Below are 19007 nucleotides of genomic sequence, written 5' to 3'. Positions count from 1 at the left end.
CGAGTGTGTTGACAGAAAGAAAGTCACTTTTATTTGATGGATATAAACAAGCTGGCCAACACTCAATAGTAATATTCGGTTAAAGCACATACAATAGCAAACCGGGGCACAGAGGAGAGCCTCCAGGCTTGAAAAAACAGGAAACATCACAGAGGATCCATGCTTCTGGCAACTCTTTCTCCCTAGTTTTTTATTTATTTATAGGTGGTTCTTCCTTTGATACATTGTTTTACATCACTTTTACTGTAATGCATTTTAACACACACACACACAGATGCACACGTGCACACGCATACACGCACACACAGACGCACATTGCCATAAAAAATAATAAATGTCCACACACCCACCCGCAAGCACTTTTCTGAGAAACATTTACACCAGCAACATGCTGCTCTCTCACGACACAGGCTGTCTACTAAGGAGGGAGGGGTGGGGGGTACACAGTGAAACGCACGTTACTCCCAAACACCGACATCACACTGCCACGATGCAAGAGTGAGGAATGATGTTCCACGTTCACACAAAGAATCATTCGGCATGCTGGACGCTCACATTGAACTTGCTCCGATAGCTCAGCACTGTACAGCTCAGAACATTGACTTTTACAAAGGGTACAGCCTCCGAACTGGCATCTGCGACAAACGAAAACCATAGTAAAAAAAATAAAAATAAAATAATAATAATAGAGCTAACTTAATGCAAAAAAAAATAAATAGAAAAAAGAATCAAATGTTTCTGGCATTGTTCACAGTGAATTGTTCATAATAAGGTTTTTGTACATTAAAAAAAATAAAAATAAAATGAAAAAAAAAAGTAAAAATGTTGTGCTCTGTATTTTTGCCCAGCATTTGTCAATGATTGACCTTGCTGCGGAGGTATCCGGCTGCATACAGAACAGCACAACATCCTTTCTTTCAGCAACACTCCCATTGGCACATAATGTAAAAAAAATAAATAAATAGATAAATAAATAATAATAAATAATGACATCTGCACATATGGACACCTTTGAAATGCAAATGATATATTTCATGGTAGGAGAACCCCCTACTTCAAGTATTCAGTGGATAAAGGACCTGAAAAGGGAGGCTTCGTCCTCAGCCCTCCTGATGGTAAAGTGAGAGGATTTCATTTCTTGATTTTTCTTTCAATTTTTTTTTTTTCCTCCTCTGTCTGTTTGCATTGTCTTCCCCTATAAAACGCAACCTTATCGTGATTCATTTTGCCTTATAATTGTAAACACAAACACAATCTGAAGACTCTCGGTCAGTGACAGGCGACGGAAGCTTCACGTAGGAAGCAGATGATGCCTTCATTGTGGAAGATTGGAAAAATACATTTAGATTTATATATTTATATACACACACACACCCGCCAACGCTTGGTCCAATATCGAAGAGACAACCGTGTAAGGGGGGTGGGGGGGGCAGAGAAGAGAAATGGGGGGAGTTTAGTAACAGTCTAATTCAGTTGCCACTAAACTGTTAACCTGTCATATGTCACCACTTGCGTTGACGAGATGACAAGACAAGTAAAAAAAAAAAAAAAAGAAAGCAGATCCTGACAGAATCATTCCACACCGGTGTTCATCGTGATCTCCTCACCCGCAAGTGAAATTCCGAACGGGCAGAACACATCGGTGCGTTGATGGAAGTTGTTGAAGTTCTGTTTTGTTTTCTTGATCTGATTTGTCGCCACAGGCCAATTTAGTGTGAGCACGTGGTCCAAGACAGAGGTTTTCAAAGTGTGGAACAGTGAGCCTCCCGCAAGAAAACACACAATTGCGATCGACAGTAAAGCCCAAAAAGTATTCAGAGCTTTTTTTTTTCCTTTTTTTTTACTGTATCTTCCAGCTCGAACTGACACAAGGATGTGACACAAAAGTGGAAGAAGATGGAAAGTATTGTTTCCATCTCCATTAAAAAAAACAAAACTCTTACAATTTGCAATTTTCAAATAAAAGCATTTGTTATATTTACGAAAGCGGTCAGTACAAACTGGCCTAAGTAAGTCGGTAAAATGATCTGTTTAAAATAAATAAATTAATACATTTGCCTTCCATCGCGCAGCTTTCCCCTCTAACTTGACTCTGAAGAAACCACTGCATCCGAGGAAAAACAACCAATCACAGCGGGATGGCATGACTGACAAGATTTTAACCATTTGCTTTGCACTCTCGAGCTCACATGAAACGAAACCTGCACCTTCGCATTGTGAGGCGGACCGTGCCACCGTCTTGTGTCATGTCCAGCTAAAAAATTACCCCCCCCCCCAAAAAATAAAATAAAAATTCAACCGCAGTTTGATCATTGTGGGCTTTACTGTGATGCTCAATGTTAGATTATATTTATTTTTTAGGTTGCTATACTGTTCTCTTAGGAATGAAGCTGTGTAATATAAATTATAGAATAGTCAACTCTACATTTTTCATGTTGTTATTTCAATTATGAGCCAGTAATCTATAATATTATTTCAAGCCATATTGTCTAACATCCCCGAACGAGCCACATTTACGTATATTTATCTCAAATGAAAAACTCACTACAATGTCTGGCATTATTTAAAGTTCATCTTTTTGTTTTTAAAGTTATAATAGTAATTCATCATTGCACATGCAGCGTTTTTTTTGGGCCATCTCAACGTCGGCATGTAAATGATTTCAATATCTGCCATCATTAAGTGAATTTCCGGGACCCATTTTGAGCTGACTGCTTCCCAGTCTCTCTTCTCTCACCACACGCATAGAAAAAAAAAAAATAATAAATTCTTCCTCTTGCTGAAGTTAGTTTCACAGTTTTAAAAATAAATTATTTTTATTTTATTTTTTTTCTCAAGCTGTTGTGCCTCCCCTGAAGTCCCCTGGCTCACGCTTTGAAAATCTCTGGACTAAAACAGTAGAAGGAATGTAGAATAGGTAAAAGGAATGTAAAATGAGTTTCTAGAAAGATTTAGATCAGTATTTCTGCTCTTTTTTTTTTTTTTTTTTGCACGGCGTCTGTATTTTCAGACAGGGAATGTTCATCTCCACTCAGGGTTTTTCTCCAGATGTACAAAAAGCACTTAACACCACCCCCCCCCATCCATTTAGAAAAAAATAACCATAAAGAAAAAAAACGTTTTTTGTTTTTAAATCTTGTCAGTTGAAACCATTTTCTGACCACACTTAGACACACTCTATAGATTCTCTCTATGTATAATATATGCATATCTATCATATATGTGTACATTTTTTTTTTTTAAGGAGGCCACCTGAATGAGAGGGACTGAAACAGGTCACTACGTTTGGGGATGTGACGAAGACTACTTGTGGAAGAGACGGGGTTAAGGAGGACTGGTGGTGGGCTACAGGACAACTCTTCCTAGTTGTTGTATTTCGAAGATTCTTGAGTCTCTTTGGGGTTCTTCAATTGATCACAAAGTGCCCCTCCTGACATATGTACAAAGTTGTCTACTGCTAATTGTTCATGTGGTGACTCCCTTGAGCCACTGACACAATTTCTATTGAGCACCTGCAGCTGGAGCACCATGAGTTAAAAAAAAACAAAACAAAAAAAAACAACAACAACCAAAAAACAAAACACATCCCGGAACAAGAGAAGGTGCGTAGGTGCATAGTCTCTTGACATTAGCTGTCAGATTCTACTCACTTTTTTGGCCACTCTGATTCGGTGGGTAATTACACTTTGAAAACAGACAGTGAGTTAAATGAATTCATGCAACACTGACGTCTGCATAGATTGTTTTTTGTTTTTTGTTTTTTTTTAGTTTTCACTTTGTTGGATTGAAACGAGGTAATATGAAGATGACGGCAAACTCAAGCGAAAACAAGCTGGAGGGCCCTCGTGTCCATTTCAAGGCACCTCTTTGAAAAATGACCACCGAAGTCTCCATGTGTGGCACGCACTATTCTTACTTTTGGGACACGTTGAACAGCAGTTCCTCCAAAAAAAAAAAAAAGGCGACACCAGTAAAAAGTTACAAACGACGTCCGTTTGTGGGTGTTATCGCAGATATTTAGGATTCACAGTCGCTATGACGTGGGTTCGGTTGTCAACTTGGAAGAGGGCAGTGAAGATGAAGACATAGTGGAGGGAGCCAGATCCGAAGGAGTTAGTCAGGCTTGGGGGATAGTCGACAGCTGAGGCGGCCATGACCTTGAAGCAATCACGAGAAGGAAGCCAGGATGGAAGAATACGGGGGCCATGACCGGGTGGAGAATAGTCTTGCGACCTCCTGAGGAGGCCTCGTGTTCAGCAGGGGGGCAAATGTGGTTAAGATAGCTGTGAGAAAAAGGAGGCGGGGGGCGCGGGGTCTTTCCTTAGCCGCTTCATGTCCGTACCATACAGTATTTCTGTGCTGGGAAAGCTGAGAAGGTCTGCTCCAAGGTCACCTAGAGCCACAATTGGCATAGGAGTACAGCATGTAATGAGCTCCAATTCAAGAGCTTTACAAAGACAGGAAGGGTTAGTTTAGACTGACGCCGTCAGAGAGAGTGTTCCAACCTGAATAGCAATTGGAAGTTTGCTTTAACAGACTAATTTGGGGATGAGTGTCTGTTACAAGTATTTTTTTTTTGTGGCCTAAAATGCCCAGTACATTACCAAATGATTGTAAATAAATATTTTAAAAAAAGTTTGAAATTGTTTGAAATTTTTTGAAGTTCATTCAGTTTCCTTGATGCTTGGTGGGAGGTTAATGGCGTGCATAGTGCAGATTTTAGCGTGTCCTGTTTTCACCTCCATCATGATAGGGGTGCTAAGTTAATGTCCATGCTTTTTAACTGCCTTCACCTTTGCAAAAGTGACATTCGCCCCTGCCGGCATGGCCACCGCGTTGGCATGCTTTTCAGCCTGCTCTAGTCTACTTTTCGTCTTCTAAGTCAAGAGGGCGGCGTAATTCGAAAGCATGTGACCAGTTTCTATCTCGTGATGATGCCACGGGAACAGCACCATTTGCTGGCGCTGTGGCAAATTGAGGCCAAAAGGCTAAAGAGAAGACTGAAAACAGCATCCCTTTGTTTTTTTTTTTGTCTGATCAATCCGGGGTAGGTTGGTTTGGGCTCGGGTTGTCAAGTTAATTGTACCTTCCGCCATCTAGTGGAAGACTAATTCTTCTTCCTGTCACTATGCACTGCCGGTCTACATTCGAAAGATGAACATGGCTTTGTGGTAAATAAATCCTTTGTGAACTTGGATATTTTTCCCACAGCACACCTGATGATCTCTCATGCTGTGGCACAGTGGTTGGGAAGCATACAAAAGAATTCAGCTTTTGTATTTGGGCTCAATGCATTGAACAAATGGCACAGCATAACCGAAAAAAAATAAATAAATCGGTGAACAGCCTTATTTATGGTTTGAACTTACCCGCTCAGCTGTTAGCCTCCCGGCGCCTGACTTGCACACCACAGGGGTACCCCCATTCCACCCAAAAAAAAAAAAAACTAACACAAAACAAATGTCTCCCACCCAAAGGTCTCCTTGCTGAGTCAGGTAACAAATGTTTCATCAGTGTCCTGGAAATTCAACATTGGCTTCTGGCTGCTTTCCCCCCCAGCAGTGGCTGAGTCATCTGAACAACAAGCCATTTACTTGGTCAACAACGCAACAGCCGCAAGCAGTGGAACAAAAAAAATAAATAAATAAAATCACAAATAAAAAAAGATCTCACCCCTCAAAATAATTTGAACTTTGGTTGTCATAGCAACGATTATGCCCATATTCCTTCTTCGTCATCCTGTTGTCGCAGGCATAGATGGTATGTATTTGGGAGGGGGGAAAAAAAAGAAGAAATATTATTATCGCTCCGGCACTGCATGCCCACACACTCACACACACACACACACACACGCACACACACACACACACACACACACACAAAACATAATATTGTAATGATTTTGTGCAAACAAGATATGTACAAACTATTTTGTCCTGAAAGTGGCAACTTATTAGTGCAGTGTGCCTGCTTAAGGTCTGTGTAACGGAGAAGATTGATGCTAACCCAGGCCAAGTGGGACTGTTTTTTTATTCCTCACTCACCCACATTTTCTATGTGAGGTGTGCGCACTCAATGCATACAACAAGGTGCTCTAAAGCGGCCACAGCAGCGGTTTATCAGAAGGGAAGATCTATTTTGGGCAAAGCTAGCAATCCACCTGCATGCTGCAATTGCCCTGAACTGTTGTATGTCGTGGAGGAGCCAAGTTTAGCCTGGGTTGTTGGTGGAAGTTATGCCGTGTTTGTGTGTGCACATGCATCTCATCAAGGAAGTGAGTATATCAACATAGTCAGACAAGCACCTGATAACGTGAGAGACTTCTAACCTGGTCCGGGGAAGGGCGGTGTCCAGCATGTGGGGGTCCTCGACCCGGACCGCCACGATGATGAGGCGACGGGTGGCGTGGATGCTGCCCGTGGTGTTGGGGCTGAGGGTGTTGAGGATGCTGAGGATGCTGCGGGTGTTGAGGATGCTGAGGGTGCTGTGGGTGCTGAGGATGCGGGTGCTGAGGGTGAGGCGCCGGTTGGAGAGGGCCATGTGGGTGTTGGGGATGCGGGTGATTCGGTGGAAGATGTCCGTGCGGATGCTGCGGGGGATGCTGGAGGTGCTGTTGGTGCGGATGCTGGGGCTGCGGGGGGCGCGGGTGCTGTGAGTGCTGGGGGGCCGGTTGAGGGTGTTGCGGGTGCTGCTGCGGATGCTGAGCGTGAGGATACTGGAGCTGCGGCTGCTGGGGGTGAGGGTGCTGCGGGGCGGCCTGTGGGTGCTGCGGGTGCTGCATGTGAGGGGCGTGCGCATACGGGACCTGCTGGGCGTGCTGAGGGTGGGCGTACTGGGTCTGAGGTTGTGGCTGAGGGTGCGGGGCCTGGGGCTGCGGGTGGTGTGGACCGTGCGGATGATATTGTTCGTCTTCGTAGTTGTCAGCAATCAGCTTCATTCTGCTTTGAGTCTGCAGGATGAGAAAATGAGCCGCAAGAGTCGGGGGGTTACTCACATTTATTTATTGGCTCAATCATTCAAATGGTGTGTTGAAGTACGAACGTGCTGTTTAAGTTGATGCATCAGTTTGTCGCGCTCCCGCTTCAGGGACATCACCTCCTCTTGGGTTTTCTTTTTATTGGACGCAGACAATTCCAGCAGTGCAATATTAGCGTCTTTCTCACTAATCGCGGCCAGCAGAGCTTGTTGTCTGGAAAAAGTTCATACAACATGATCGAGTCAAATGGGGAAGTGCCCAACCAGATCTGTCAGACAGCACTGCGTTCTGGATTACTTGTCCCAATTAGGGTCACGGGAGAGCCAATCCCATCTGCCAATCACAGGGCACATATCGAGGAACAATTATTCATACTCATATTCACACCTATGGACAATTCTTCAATGATCTTACCAACAAATGAAAATAGTCGCCCAGTGTGTGGGATTCTGCAACTAGTTTTGCAGTATGGATGATTTCATATGTTCTGGTAGAAAAGCAACGCGTTGAGAGTCTCTGTCACTGGAATGCAGTCAATGAATGGAGCAATCATTGCCAGCAGCATCTAAAATATCCACATGGTTTCTTTAGCCCATTTCTTTTTTGTATTAAGAGAACATAGCTACATCGGCCAGAGCAATTAGCTTCTTGCTGGACAATAGTGCCATGTTGTTTGTTGTGTTGTTTGTGGTTTCGTAAACTAATAGGGCGGGTCGCAGTTCTTCTTTTGAGTTGTTTGACTGTTAAATGGGGAACATGCAAATGCCTCACAGGGCTTAAACAAACAACCTTGCCATGCCAGGAAGGATGCTATCCACGAGTACACCGTACTGTCGGATTTCAAATGAATTGTCCTTATAATGAATAATGGAATTCAAATTAATATGCTCCTATGCAGTGACTTTCTGGTGCCTCTGTTGGTTGCCTGGCAACTAAGTATGTTCTCTGGAAATGTTTCTGCCGGTGAACTGAATCCTGACAGAGCAGCGCAGTCGAGATACAAGCGAAATGTGGCACAGCAGTTCTTCTCTATAGCGCCACTGTTTTCCTGTCAAACCCGAGCTGCATCCAGGGAACGCGTTCGGTTGTTCCGAGCGGTGACATGAGCGGAGTTCATTTGAGTTCAAACTCACAAACCAAATCCCTTCCCCAACAGACACAACAAAAGGCGAAGACGCTCACTTCATCTCTAGAATCTCCTCCAGCTGTTTCCTGCGCTCTTGCCTCATGTTGGTGAGGTGGCTGTCCCGCTCCTGCAGCGACTGCTGCGTGGACGAGAGCCGCTGCTTGGTGGAATCCAGTTCTTGCCTCGTCCTCTCGAGTGTGTTCATCAGGTCCTCCAGCTAATTGACAGACAGCATGAGTTCAGATTGAGATTATTTAGTACACCTGAAATAGCTTTCAGTTTAGAAAAGGTTGATGAACTGAAAATTCAGTACTATTCATATGATACGCATGCACGTATCTTTAAGAGGCGTGGCCTGACGCCATTGCTTGTGACATCGGCGACTCTGTGCGTATGTGTGTGCGTCTGTGGGAAAGCTGTGGCTAATAGCGGCTTCCGCCAGATTGCGGCGTTTGTGTTTTATTGTTGATAAACGTCTAAAAAGTGCTTCAGTGACTGTTCTTTTTCTTTCTCATATTTAAGGGCGTAACAGTCAGAAAGTATATTCCGCGATATAGCGACGTAATACAAGGAAGAAACTCACTTTGGAGTGGTGGCCGCCCTCTAAGGAGCCGTCCTTACGGAGATCCTGTCCCAAACCTTTCTTGTCCCCTTGGGGTCCCAGTTTGATGTTTGTACCTTTCTTGGTCGGGTCTTTGCCTCCTTGTCTGTAAAAGCACTCATGATTAAGAGCAGCGCTGACAATTACCTGTACTCCATCCATCCATCCATCCATCCATCCATCCATCCATCCATCCATCCATCCATCCATCCATCCATCCATCCATCCATTTAAATAACTGTTTATCTGCCAAGAGAAGTATTCTTGAGCAGTTGGATAAAAAGTAAGTAAATGTGGGAGGAGTGTTTGATGTAGTCACTCAAACGGACAAAACTATAAAACGCATCCAAGCAGTGGAGGATTAGTTATTTTTGGAACCAAATTAGTTTGTGAATGGTGCCGGTCATGAAAGCACACGTCACACATGGCTTGATGGCTTCATGTGAGCAAGGGGAAGAGACTTAGAAGTTAGAACGCGTTAGGCAGAAGCTGGGGGGGGGGGGAAAGAACGTGACCTACCTGGGAGCTAAACTGCAGACGGGGGAGGGAACGGTAGAAGAAAAAGGACGACAGGACAAATGGAAAACACATAAGAAGCAGTGAAGGAAAGTAAAGACAAAATGAAGGACAAGACATTAGACCAAGACCAGTCATGAACACACTCAAGTCAAATTTCCACCCAGCAGTAACAATCCTCAATTTGACATTGCAACTGGCACTTTTGAACAATCACTGGACAGCAGTGAATCAAACTCCATCCTTGAGTGCCACCGTCGCTATGGTTACGCAAATACGTTTCCCCAGTGGAACCAAAAACATGTGAACTAAGCTGCACTGCTTGGTAGAAAAGTTGCCGAAGTTTATCATCCAAAACGGGAGGCGGCCACGACGTCTGCGAGAGCGTCGTATTCGCGAATACGGGCGTGGCCGTTGCATGATGCACTTTCACTCGGGAACTCTGAACCGTGTGCATCCGCTGCCAAGGGAAGCAGACATGCGATCAGACAGCAAAGATCAGCCCGGTAACACAAGAGGGAAAGAGGTGTTCGGGTGTAGAGGAACGGAACTCAACAACAGACTGGAAAGAGCTGGCGAGCGAACCAGTTTGGGATGCAGGGGTGGTCGGACCTGACGTTTGAGGGAGCAGGACTTGAATCTGGACTGTACCTACAAATCCCCCCCACCCCCCCTCATTCATCATGAGCAGGTGGAGCTGGTGCACAGCAGCCCTTTGCATGCAGGTTATTGAGCCGAGCTTTTCCCTCAGTATCTGCTTAGGCAAGTTCGGCAGTGTGCGATGCTGCATGATTGAGGCGAACACACAGGTGGTCGGAAATTGAAAGGAGCGTGACAGACACACAACACGTGCATGCGTGTGTGCTTGCATGTAAAACATATTAACACAAAAAAAAAATATTGGAACACCTGGTTATTACGCCTGAAGTGGGGTTTCTACCCCTTTTATAGTCTTCATTTGTGTAATACTGATGTTGGCTTGTCCCTAATTCTCTATTTTTGTTCATCCCAGACCTGTTGGATGGGGTTAAAGGTCAAGCTCTTTCATGTATTCCAAAATCTTAGTCTTGCACCATTCGTCCGTTCTTTTAGTAATTTTACTAAGCTACTTTTTTATTTATTTACTTTGCTTTAAAACGTCTTTAAATGTTTTGTTTGTGAATGTTTTTAAATGGTGTACTTTGTGAAGCACAATGAATTATCTTGTGCATGAAATGCACTTTATGAACAAAGTTGCCTTGCCGTTTCACACAAATCTCATCCAGTTGTGCCTCTAAATGGCTCGGTTGAATGAATTGAAGACATGTCTCAAGGCATTTGCACAAACAGTATATATAAGGGTATCACAATGTTCATAAACTGATTAAATGGTCACAGTGGACCAACGGTTCTTGCTGATGTTCAGATGCCACATGCCAAAAAAAAAAAAAAAAAAAAAGGCGCAAAATTAACACAGTACACATTCTCGGGCCAATTCATAGTATGGAAGCAAATAAATTTGCCTGTCTCAAGCAATCAAAACTCAATACAAGGCAGCAAAGCAAGCACATTGTCGAAAAGAATTCAAAGCAAACAATAACGCAGCGATGTTTGCGTCATGAGACCGTCAGTGTCACTCTGACGCAAGCATTCGTCATTCATTCCACAGACCGCACCGCCGGGCTCGAGTGCCAGGACAGAGCACTCACTTTCCCAGGAAGTCCCACACCATGCCCCCTATCTGCTGGGGGGCAGCGGACATCGAGGGGAGCGGGTCAGGGGGGGCTCTGCCACCAGGACGAGGGGTGGGGCGAGGGGCAGAGTGAGGGGGGCTGTGTTTGGAAGGGGGTGGGAGGGGCGGCGTATTTGTGGCAACGCGACACAGCGTTGTAAGGAAGATGGAATTAAAGAGGGCAATTATTGGATCGTGGGAAAGGATAGAAAAGATGGAGGTGATCAATAGTGGAAGGGTAGTCAAGAAAGGGAGAGGGAAGTGTGGAGATAGAAAAGGGAGCAGGATGGAAAAGTGGGTAAAGGTGGCAAAAGAAGAAGACTCAATTAATCAAATGCCTCAGATAAAATAATGTGACAATTGCAACAACAGGAAGTGATTATTCCCTTGCTGTCCAATTAATCAGTCTGGTGTAGAGATCCAACATTTTGCTGCTTCTCATTATTATGGACAACCAATCATGTGTATGACTCAACAGTACAGTGTATAAAACAATGGTTGGAGTCACTGTGAAAAATGCATCCATGTGACATATATTGCAGTCTGTAAGGCAAATGGGTGATTTATGGAGCATTTTTAGAACATGCAGGCAGTGGCTGGAAGTGCAACCGACGTAAAAGCTGTAACAAACACACTGTTTTATGTAAATGACTTGTGGTGAGACCTGACTGGTGCTTCCATACATCCATTTTCCGAACCGCTTTATCCTCACAAGGTTCACAGGTGTGCTGGAGCCTATCCCAGCTGTCTGCGGACAGTACGCGGGGGACACCCTGAACCCGTTGCCAGCCAATCGCAGGGCAAACAGAGACGGACAACCATCCACGCTCACACTCACACCTAGGGACAATTCAGAGTGTTCAATCAGCTTGCCATGCAAGTTTTTCGAATGTGGGAGGAAACCGGAGTACCCGCAGAAAACCCACGCAGGTACGAGGAGAACATGCAAACAGGATCAATACAGGAGGCAAGCGTGACTACGTCTTGTCTGTTACCTTTCCAACTCTGCGATCTTCTTGTCTTTGTCATTCTTCTCGGTCTCCACCTCGCGCAGGATGTCCAGGAGCCTCTCCACCTCCGTCTGAGCCTTGCTGGCCTCGTCCTTGTAGTAGCTCACCTCCTTCTCCAGCAGCTTCACTCGGTCCACGTATTCTGGGTTCCCTCTCGAGCCTGACTGATGCTCTACTTCGTGGGCCTTCTGAATTGCGCAAAAAACAAACCAAAAAAAAAAACACAGACACAAAAATGGACTCAGTTAACTGAGTGACGTTGACAGAAACTCCCAAACTTTGTTGATATTATCTACATTGTTTTCTTCCTCCTTTCTATCTGTGTGCCTAAAAGCAAATCGCAGAGTAAATAACACAAGGGTGTCATTAGCGATGTTAGCTCATTAACTTGAACGGAGCGATAAACTCGGGCGACTTAACGTCCATAAGAGACTCCCCGTCACTTTGCTCACACACATCCAATAAACACTAGAGAAGGTTTGTGTATTAATAAGCACACAAATACGAACAAAGCCGCAGGACTCCTGACAGTACACGAAACGGGAACAGCCACATGTCAACACAGGTGACGCACGACAGCAGCCTCCACCATAACCACAGCGGTGAATGCCGACCACGCTTGAGGCCTCAGCTAACCACACTGACACAGTCGAGAAGCTTGGCAACACTCAGTGACAACATGCAACAAAGTCGACCATGTCATGCAAACCCAAGAAAGCTCCGCAATCTTTGCGGCGGCCGCATGAAAACAACACACTCCATATTTTTTTTCAGCATGAAGAATACCGTGAGATTTTACAGTAAGACTGAGAGAAGTTGAAAAAATATACTTAAAAACTCTCAAAAAGAACTCTTCAGAAACCAAACGGCACTATTTTAAGTTGGCTTTTCCATTCTTTTGTTGACCTGCCTCCTTTTTGTATTGCTTTGAATGTGTACTATTATGTTTGCCACCCTTATGCTAAACACATTTACACAGTGGATCTAAAAAGTCTACACACCCCTGTTCAAAGTCTGGGTTTTTGTGAAAATTAGACCAATAATAAGTATTTTCAAAACTTTTTCCACCATTAACTTGACCTATAACCTTGAAGGCTTTGTGCTAATAGCTACTTTCAACTTTTCAGAACAGCATCCATCTAAAGTCTCAGTTCCACCTTAAGAAAAAAACAGCGCCAAAGCATGATGCTGCCACGACCTTCCTTCACGATGGTCTTCTTTTGGTGAGGAGCAGTGTTGTGTTTACGCCAAACAACAACCTTGATTTCATTGGGTCATCACAAAAAAAGCCCAAACACGTGGGAACACGTGTTGCGGGTTGAGTTACACCCTGAACTGGTCAGCAGCCAATTGCTTTGGTGCACGTAGACAAACGACAATTCACACTCACTTTGGCAACAAAAGGACAATTTAGAATTCCCAATGAAGCAAAACAACATATTTTTGGAATGTGGGAGGAAGCCGGCGCACCCGCGGAAAAGCCACGCAAGCACGGTGAGAAAATGCAACCTCCACACAGGATTGACAGAGCCCTGTTGCGAAACCACAGCCTCAGAACCGTGAGGCGGCTGTGTTAACAAGTCCTCCGCTGCGCTGGAAACACCGTGATGCTCATCTCAAATCAAAAACAACACACAAAAAACAGCCGGTCGACTAAATTCAATAGATTCAGCACGGATGTGACAAGCACAAACACTTGCAGAAGGCCGCCCGATGTGAAGCTCCTTGAGTGCAATGATCGACATGCATCTGCTGGGTGAAGGGGGGAGAAAAGGGGGAGGGGGTTGAAGCAGAGCCACGATTGCTGAGAGGGCCAACATGAGCACCATGTGTCATATCCCAAAGTACTTCAGCGTCCTCATGCGTTCCGTGTTCGTGGCTCAGCGAGAGGAACTTACAGGATTGTTCACGTGACTGAAAAGATGCTCAGCTTGCTACGTTGGAGGGAGAGGGGAGGGGAGGAGGGGCAGTCAGGGATGGGAGAGTACGTGTTAGGAGTCTGTGTGAGGCAAGAGACATGGGGCAGCACTTTGTTACATCTGAACACAGCGTAGACAAATGTAGAGGACCACACGAGGGGGACAGTGGCAAGAGACGGACGAATGTAGCGAGGCTGGCATTTACGGGAGCATCGTGGTCGCACTGACATTTGTTGTTTCGTTTGAAAGTCTGGTAGATGCACATTATGTTTGCCAAAAGTTGGTGGCGCAATGCGTGCAATTTCTTGTCTCGAGCGTATACCTGCAAAGCCTAGGCTTGTGACGATGCGAAGCGTTCTTATTTGTATTATCATTATGGTGTTCGAGGTTTTTTTGGGGTTTTTTTTTTTGTTAATCATTCAAAATCGGCAGAGTTGTTCACAACGCTCTTCTCTACAGTGAGTCAAATTTACTTCTATTTTCACTTTATGGGGACTTTAATATTAACGTCAGGATGCACAAAATACTTTGAACTTGCCTCCTTTGACTGATATATATATATATATATATCATTGGAAAACTGGTATTATTCGAACAAAAATCTAGATTTTAGATTACTGAGAAAACGAGTAAAATATTTCATGGTTTCATTTATTGCAATGTTGATGCCTATTGATTATTGCTAATTATAATCCCTCAATTCACCATCTCAAAAATATTACATAAGAAACATTCAAAACGATTTTTAACATCGAAATTAGGGAGGATTGGCCTTCAGAAAATGTTTTACATATGCATAGAATTGTTCCATCGTGCGATTCACTTTTTGCTGAATAAACATACTTTTCTGTGATATTTACATTCATGGAGATGTACCTGTATATCTGAAACTGCCCCAGGTGCAGCTCGGGCGATACAACAGCTGAGACTTTTCAGCCAAAAGTGTATGAAGGGAATATTATCCCGCCCGGAGACACACACCCACCTTCTGTAACTGCGTCTCCAACTTACTGCACTCCTCCTTTTTCTGCTCGATGGCGATCTCCAGGGACTTGAGCTTCGAGTCCTTTTTGAGGCCAGAAGACGCCAGAGAAGATGCATGTTCCTTCAGATCGATGAGGCTGGACTAAATATGCACACACGGGACAAGGCAGAGTGTTGAGAAATAAAGGCGCGGCTTCCCACAAAAGTACATTTCAATTTCATTTTATTTTAACCCTTTCGTGCAACCTTTAACCTGATATAATGATAAGCCGTCCACTGTAGTAACCGCTGTCCCTGAAAGGGTTAATATCCTTAATATTAACATCAAACTCCAGCTGTTTTACTCATAGTTGGATATACAGTGAAACTCCTCTACAACAAAACCTACATGGCGAAAAAATACCCCCGAGTGTGAAAAAATGTTCATGCATGAAAGCCATTCCCACTTTTCTGCTCCCCCTACAACGAAAAGTCCCCCTGTTCCGTTATACGAAATCTTTTTCTCTGCTCTTGCCTCGCAACGAGATTCACTACAATGAAAACAAGCCTTCCAGGACAAAAGTCTAATCCAACCTCAGGATGCCACAGCGACCTCTGCAGCTTCGTTCGGAAACGGCAACAGTAACCACCACACTGGTTTACACATGCGCAGTCATACAGGAAGTATTTGTTTCAGACGCAGCACGAACTTAACATTGCTAAAATGGCGACAAAACAGACCTTTGCATACCAAGGAAGAAAAAAGAAAAGCTTTAACGCTTGAAGACAGGATAAAGGTCATATAAATGAAAGATGGAGGAAGCAAAATAAAAGACATTATGCATGAAATTGATGTACCGTAAGTGAAAGTAAATGCTGATCGTAAATTTCGCAATTTCTTTCCCTTTTTTTCTTTCTACGCTGGCTATATGAAGTGTCAAATAAGTGTTTGCTCATACTTTTGCACTATTGGAATAAAAAAAAAAGTACACATATATGTTATTTGTGTGTGTTCGTGTTTACGTCTGAGATAAAATTTGCTACAGTGAAAAGTCCCCTGTTGTGAAAAATTTCTTGCTGCAAACATGATTTCGTTGTAGAGGAGTTTCACTGTATAGTTGCTCACCCGAGAGCAGGTCTCAACATTTGCAATCGTTTAGCTTTACCTTCTCTGACAGCGCCTCCTCCAGGGTGGCCAGGGCAGTGTCGGTGTTGGTGGAGTCGGTCTGCAGAGACTTGACCCGGTCCTTCAGGTTGCTGAGCTGCTTGTCTTTATCCCGCAGTTGCTCAAACAGGTTCTCAATCTGGAGGAGGAAGAGGAAGAGGAGGAGGAGGAGGAGGAGAAACACAAATAAAGGCACTAATTATAGCGATATTAACACCAAATAATTTCAGCGGGAGGGAGGTGTTACCTTTTTAAAAGTCAACACAGACCGAGAAAACAAACAACAGATGAGAGGATGAGGGTGAGCACAAGAGAAGGAAACAATGGAGGGCACACGAGCGGGTCAGGTTGAGGGAAAGTGTATCACTGGGAATATTTATAGCACACACGTACACACAAACACACACTTGAGGCAGTGAGGTAGAAAGGTCTCAGATGCTTTTCTTTCCGTGCGCATTCCTCCATGCTCAACGATCACTTTGATTTTCAGATCGCGAGGCTTGTAGTCGATGATACATAAAACGGCATTGAGAATCAATCCATTTGGTGTTAAGGGTGAATTCAAACTGCGAAGTGGACTTGACGTAGATGCATCCACATCAGTCAGCGATACAATTTACCGTATGCGGCTGTATTTGCTAGTGGAGTACTACAAGCGACTTGTGTTATTGGTATGTAGGTGAGAGCAATATGACGTAATGGACCAGAACCCGTCAAGGGAATCAAAATATGAATACCTTCTTCTGCAGGACGTTGATTTTTCTCTCTTTGACCTCTAGCATGTCCTTCATGTCCCTGATCTCTCCAGCAAGAGTGCCTTTCTCTTCGGTCAGGTCCTGCAGCTGCTTGGTTTTCTTGTTGAGGAAGGACTCTTTCTCCTCCAAACGCAGACGCAATGCATCTACCTGGAGCATTACACCCCCACCCCCAAAAAAAAAAAAAAACATGTCAGATGACTTGAAACAATGCGCGACTAGAACACCGACAGAAAAGTGTCACATTCGCTTTCAAAAGAGGCTTGGTTGACTTCACTGACTTCTTTCCGATGACACCCCCAAGACACAAGAATAAGGCACACCTGTGCAATCTAATGACATCCACCCCAGAACTAGCTGTGTCAATAATTCTGACTTTTAAGACAGATAATGCAATGCTGGATGGAAATTTATAAGATGTACAATTCAATTAAAAAAAAAAAATCTGACAGATGATGAAATAATGTTGCTGGACAAGTGTGCACACCCTCTTCTCCTTTCTAGTAGAAGCCTGACATTAATGTGCTAACAATGACCTTGGAGCTGTTCATAATCCCTTCCACCTTGTCTAAGGCCAAAAGTGAAGAAAAACATCGCCAAAGCATGTTGTTTTCATCGTCATCATGTTTCATCGAAATCACAAAATATTTTTTGGGAGCTTTTGCAACAGTTGCTGACATTATTTGCCTCAGGCCCCTAAGGCAAGGCCGTTCATTTTGCTCCTTGTGAAGGTTAGAAATGATCTTCCACGACATGTTTTCACGTTACCTCTGTTTGCAGGATGGCCGCCCGTTGCTCTTTGGCAGTGAGAGACTCTTTGAGCACTTCAATGTGCTGTTTGCAGTCCGAGTTCTGGTTGTTGAGGGTCTCCAACTTCGTCTGCAGAGCCAGCAACTCGGACTCCTTCTTTGACAACTCCTGCTTGAGTTGGTCAATCTGTACGAACACACCCGCGCGCACACGCACAGAATCCAGCTTTGGCGCTATTTTCATCAACACAAGTTGCTAGCATTAAAAATGCATTTGGGACTGAATCCCCCCCCCCCCACTTCCCCCGCATTCATCATGTATTATACATCATTCCTATTCATGATGGATGAAAAAAGGTCTATAAATAGCACAACAAAACTGTGGACTGGTCTGCGCCTGGTCCACTAACAGAAGAATCAATGAGTAAACACAAAGTCAATGCTACAGGGAGACAGATGAGTCCCTGTAGAGAGAGACATGCAGGAGTTGGCGTGATGAAGTGCAGACGTTGAATTCAAAGAACACATTTGAGTTCATTTTTTTATTGCCGGGTTTGTCTTCTTATCTCCTTGAAATAAAAAAGAAAAAACATGCACAAGCACCTCTAAGATGACTTCCAACAAGACAGTTTGCTGATGGCGCTAAACGCTAAACACGGCAGCGTTATTCGGTCTTCACCTCTCTGCACGGCTCAATCGTGACCCACTTTGGGGAGAATGTCGAACTTTGACAGGACGCAAGCGCGCCGCCTACCTTGGTCTTCATAAACTTGGAGTGGTTCTTGTAGACCTCCATCTGCTTGATCTCCTCCTCGCGGTCCTCCGTGTTCAGCAAGCCGTTTGCCTTCAACATTTGGATCTCATCCTCCAGGTCGCGAATGTTGCGCTCCAGGGAGGCAATTTTGGTGTCCTGCACGCAAACATGCAGATGAGACATATGTCAGAATCCACACTGACATGCTCATAAGTTGTGGGAAACAAATTCAAACTGAAGTCTATTATATAGTCCACAAAGGCAGACTGAAGGAGGATTTAGAGTGAGGACGACAGGAAAAAAAAAAACAGAAAAAGAGAGATAGATCGCGCGGAATGAGAGGAAAGGAAGTTCTCTGGATTGTGTCCGAGCGACTGCAGCTGTCAGAGATCTGAGAAGCTTGCTAGGCTGCTACAGCGCAGAGGACTAATCACCATTGGGAAATGTTGCACAAACATTCAGCAGTGGCAGAGTGGAGAGAAACATGCGGTGGAAAAAAAGGAGGAAAAGTAACACGCTGCAGATTTTGCTGCTTGCGGATTCCGCAAGGCTGTGAGTGTGAGTGCACCTCAGCTTTTTCTTTCTTTCTTTTTTTTTTAATAAATAATACAACATCTTCAACATGGTCCGTGACCCCTCTCACGCAAGCTTCATTTCCTTTTGCCCAAGTGACTCTGAACTTATGAACTTGTTCAAGGGCTCAACCCTAAACCACCGAAGAGGAACAGTGGCAGCGAATCCCCTCGGGAGCCGTAAGACTCT

The 19007-nt window shown here is 44.2% G+C and overlaps 1 protein-coding gene across 1 annotated transcript in view; it reads right to left on the bottom strand.

The window, feature by feature from the left end:
* Positions 1–2832: 2832 nt before the first annotated feature.
* erc2 (ELKS/RAB6-interacting/CAST family member 2) overlaps positions 2833–19007 on the bottom strand; it is a 34804-nt gene continuing 18629 nt past the window's right edge. The window contains exons 9-21 of the mRNA XM_019880474.1: positions 18246–18401; positions 17511–17678; positions 16725–16892; positions 15989–16126; positions 14845–14985; positions 13839–13874; positions 11926–12128; positions 8686–8809; positions 8159–8319; positions 7042–7189; positions 6305–6949; positions 5370–5739; positions 2833–4393 (exon numbers count right to left, since the gene is read on the bottom strand). Coding sequence (XP_019736033.1) covers positions 5713–5739; positions 6305–6949; positions 7042–7189; positions 8159–8319; positions 8686–8809; positions 11926–12128; positions 13839–13874; positions 14845–14985; positions 15989–16126; positions 16725–16892; positions 17511–17678; positions 18246–18401 — 2115 coding nt within the window. The 3' untranslated portion in view covers positions 2833–4393; positions 5370–5712. The remainder of the gene's footprint in view (positions 4394–5369; positions 5740–6304; positions 6950–7041; positions 7190–8158; positions 8320–8685; positions 8810–11925; positions 12129–13838; positions 13875–14844; positions 14986–15988; positions 16127–16724; positions 16893–17510; positions 17679–18245; positions 18402–19007) is intronic.

The sequence above is a fragment of the Hippocampus comes genome, unplaced genomic scaffold, assembly GCF_001891065.2.
Source record: "Hippocampus comes isolate QL1 unplaced genomic scaffold, H_comes_QL1_v1.1 scaffold68, whole genome shotgun sequence".
Taxonomy (NCBI): Eukaryota; Metazoa; Chordata; class Actinopteri; order Syngnathiformes; family Syngnathidae; genus Hippocampus; species Hippocampus comes.
The sequence above is the reverse complement of the archived record's forward strand: the minus strand, read 5'-3'. Positions and strand labels throughout refer to the sequence as shown.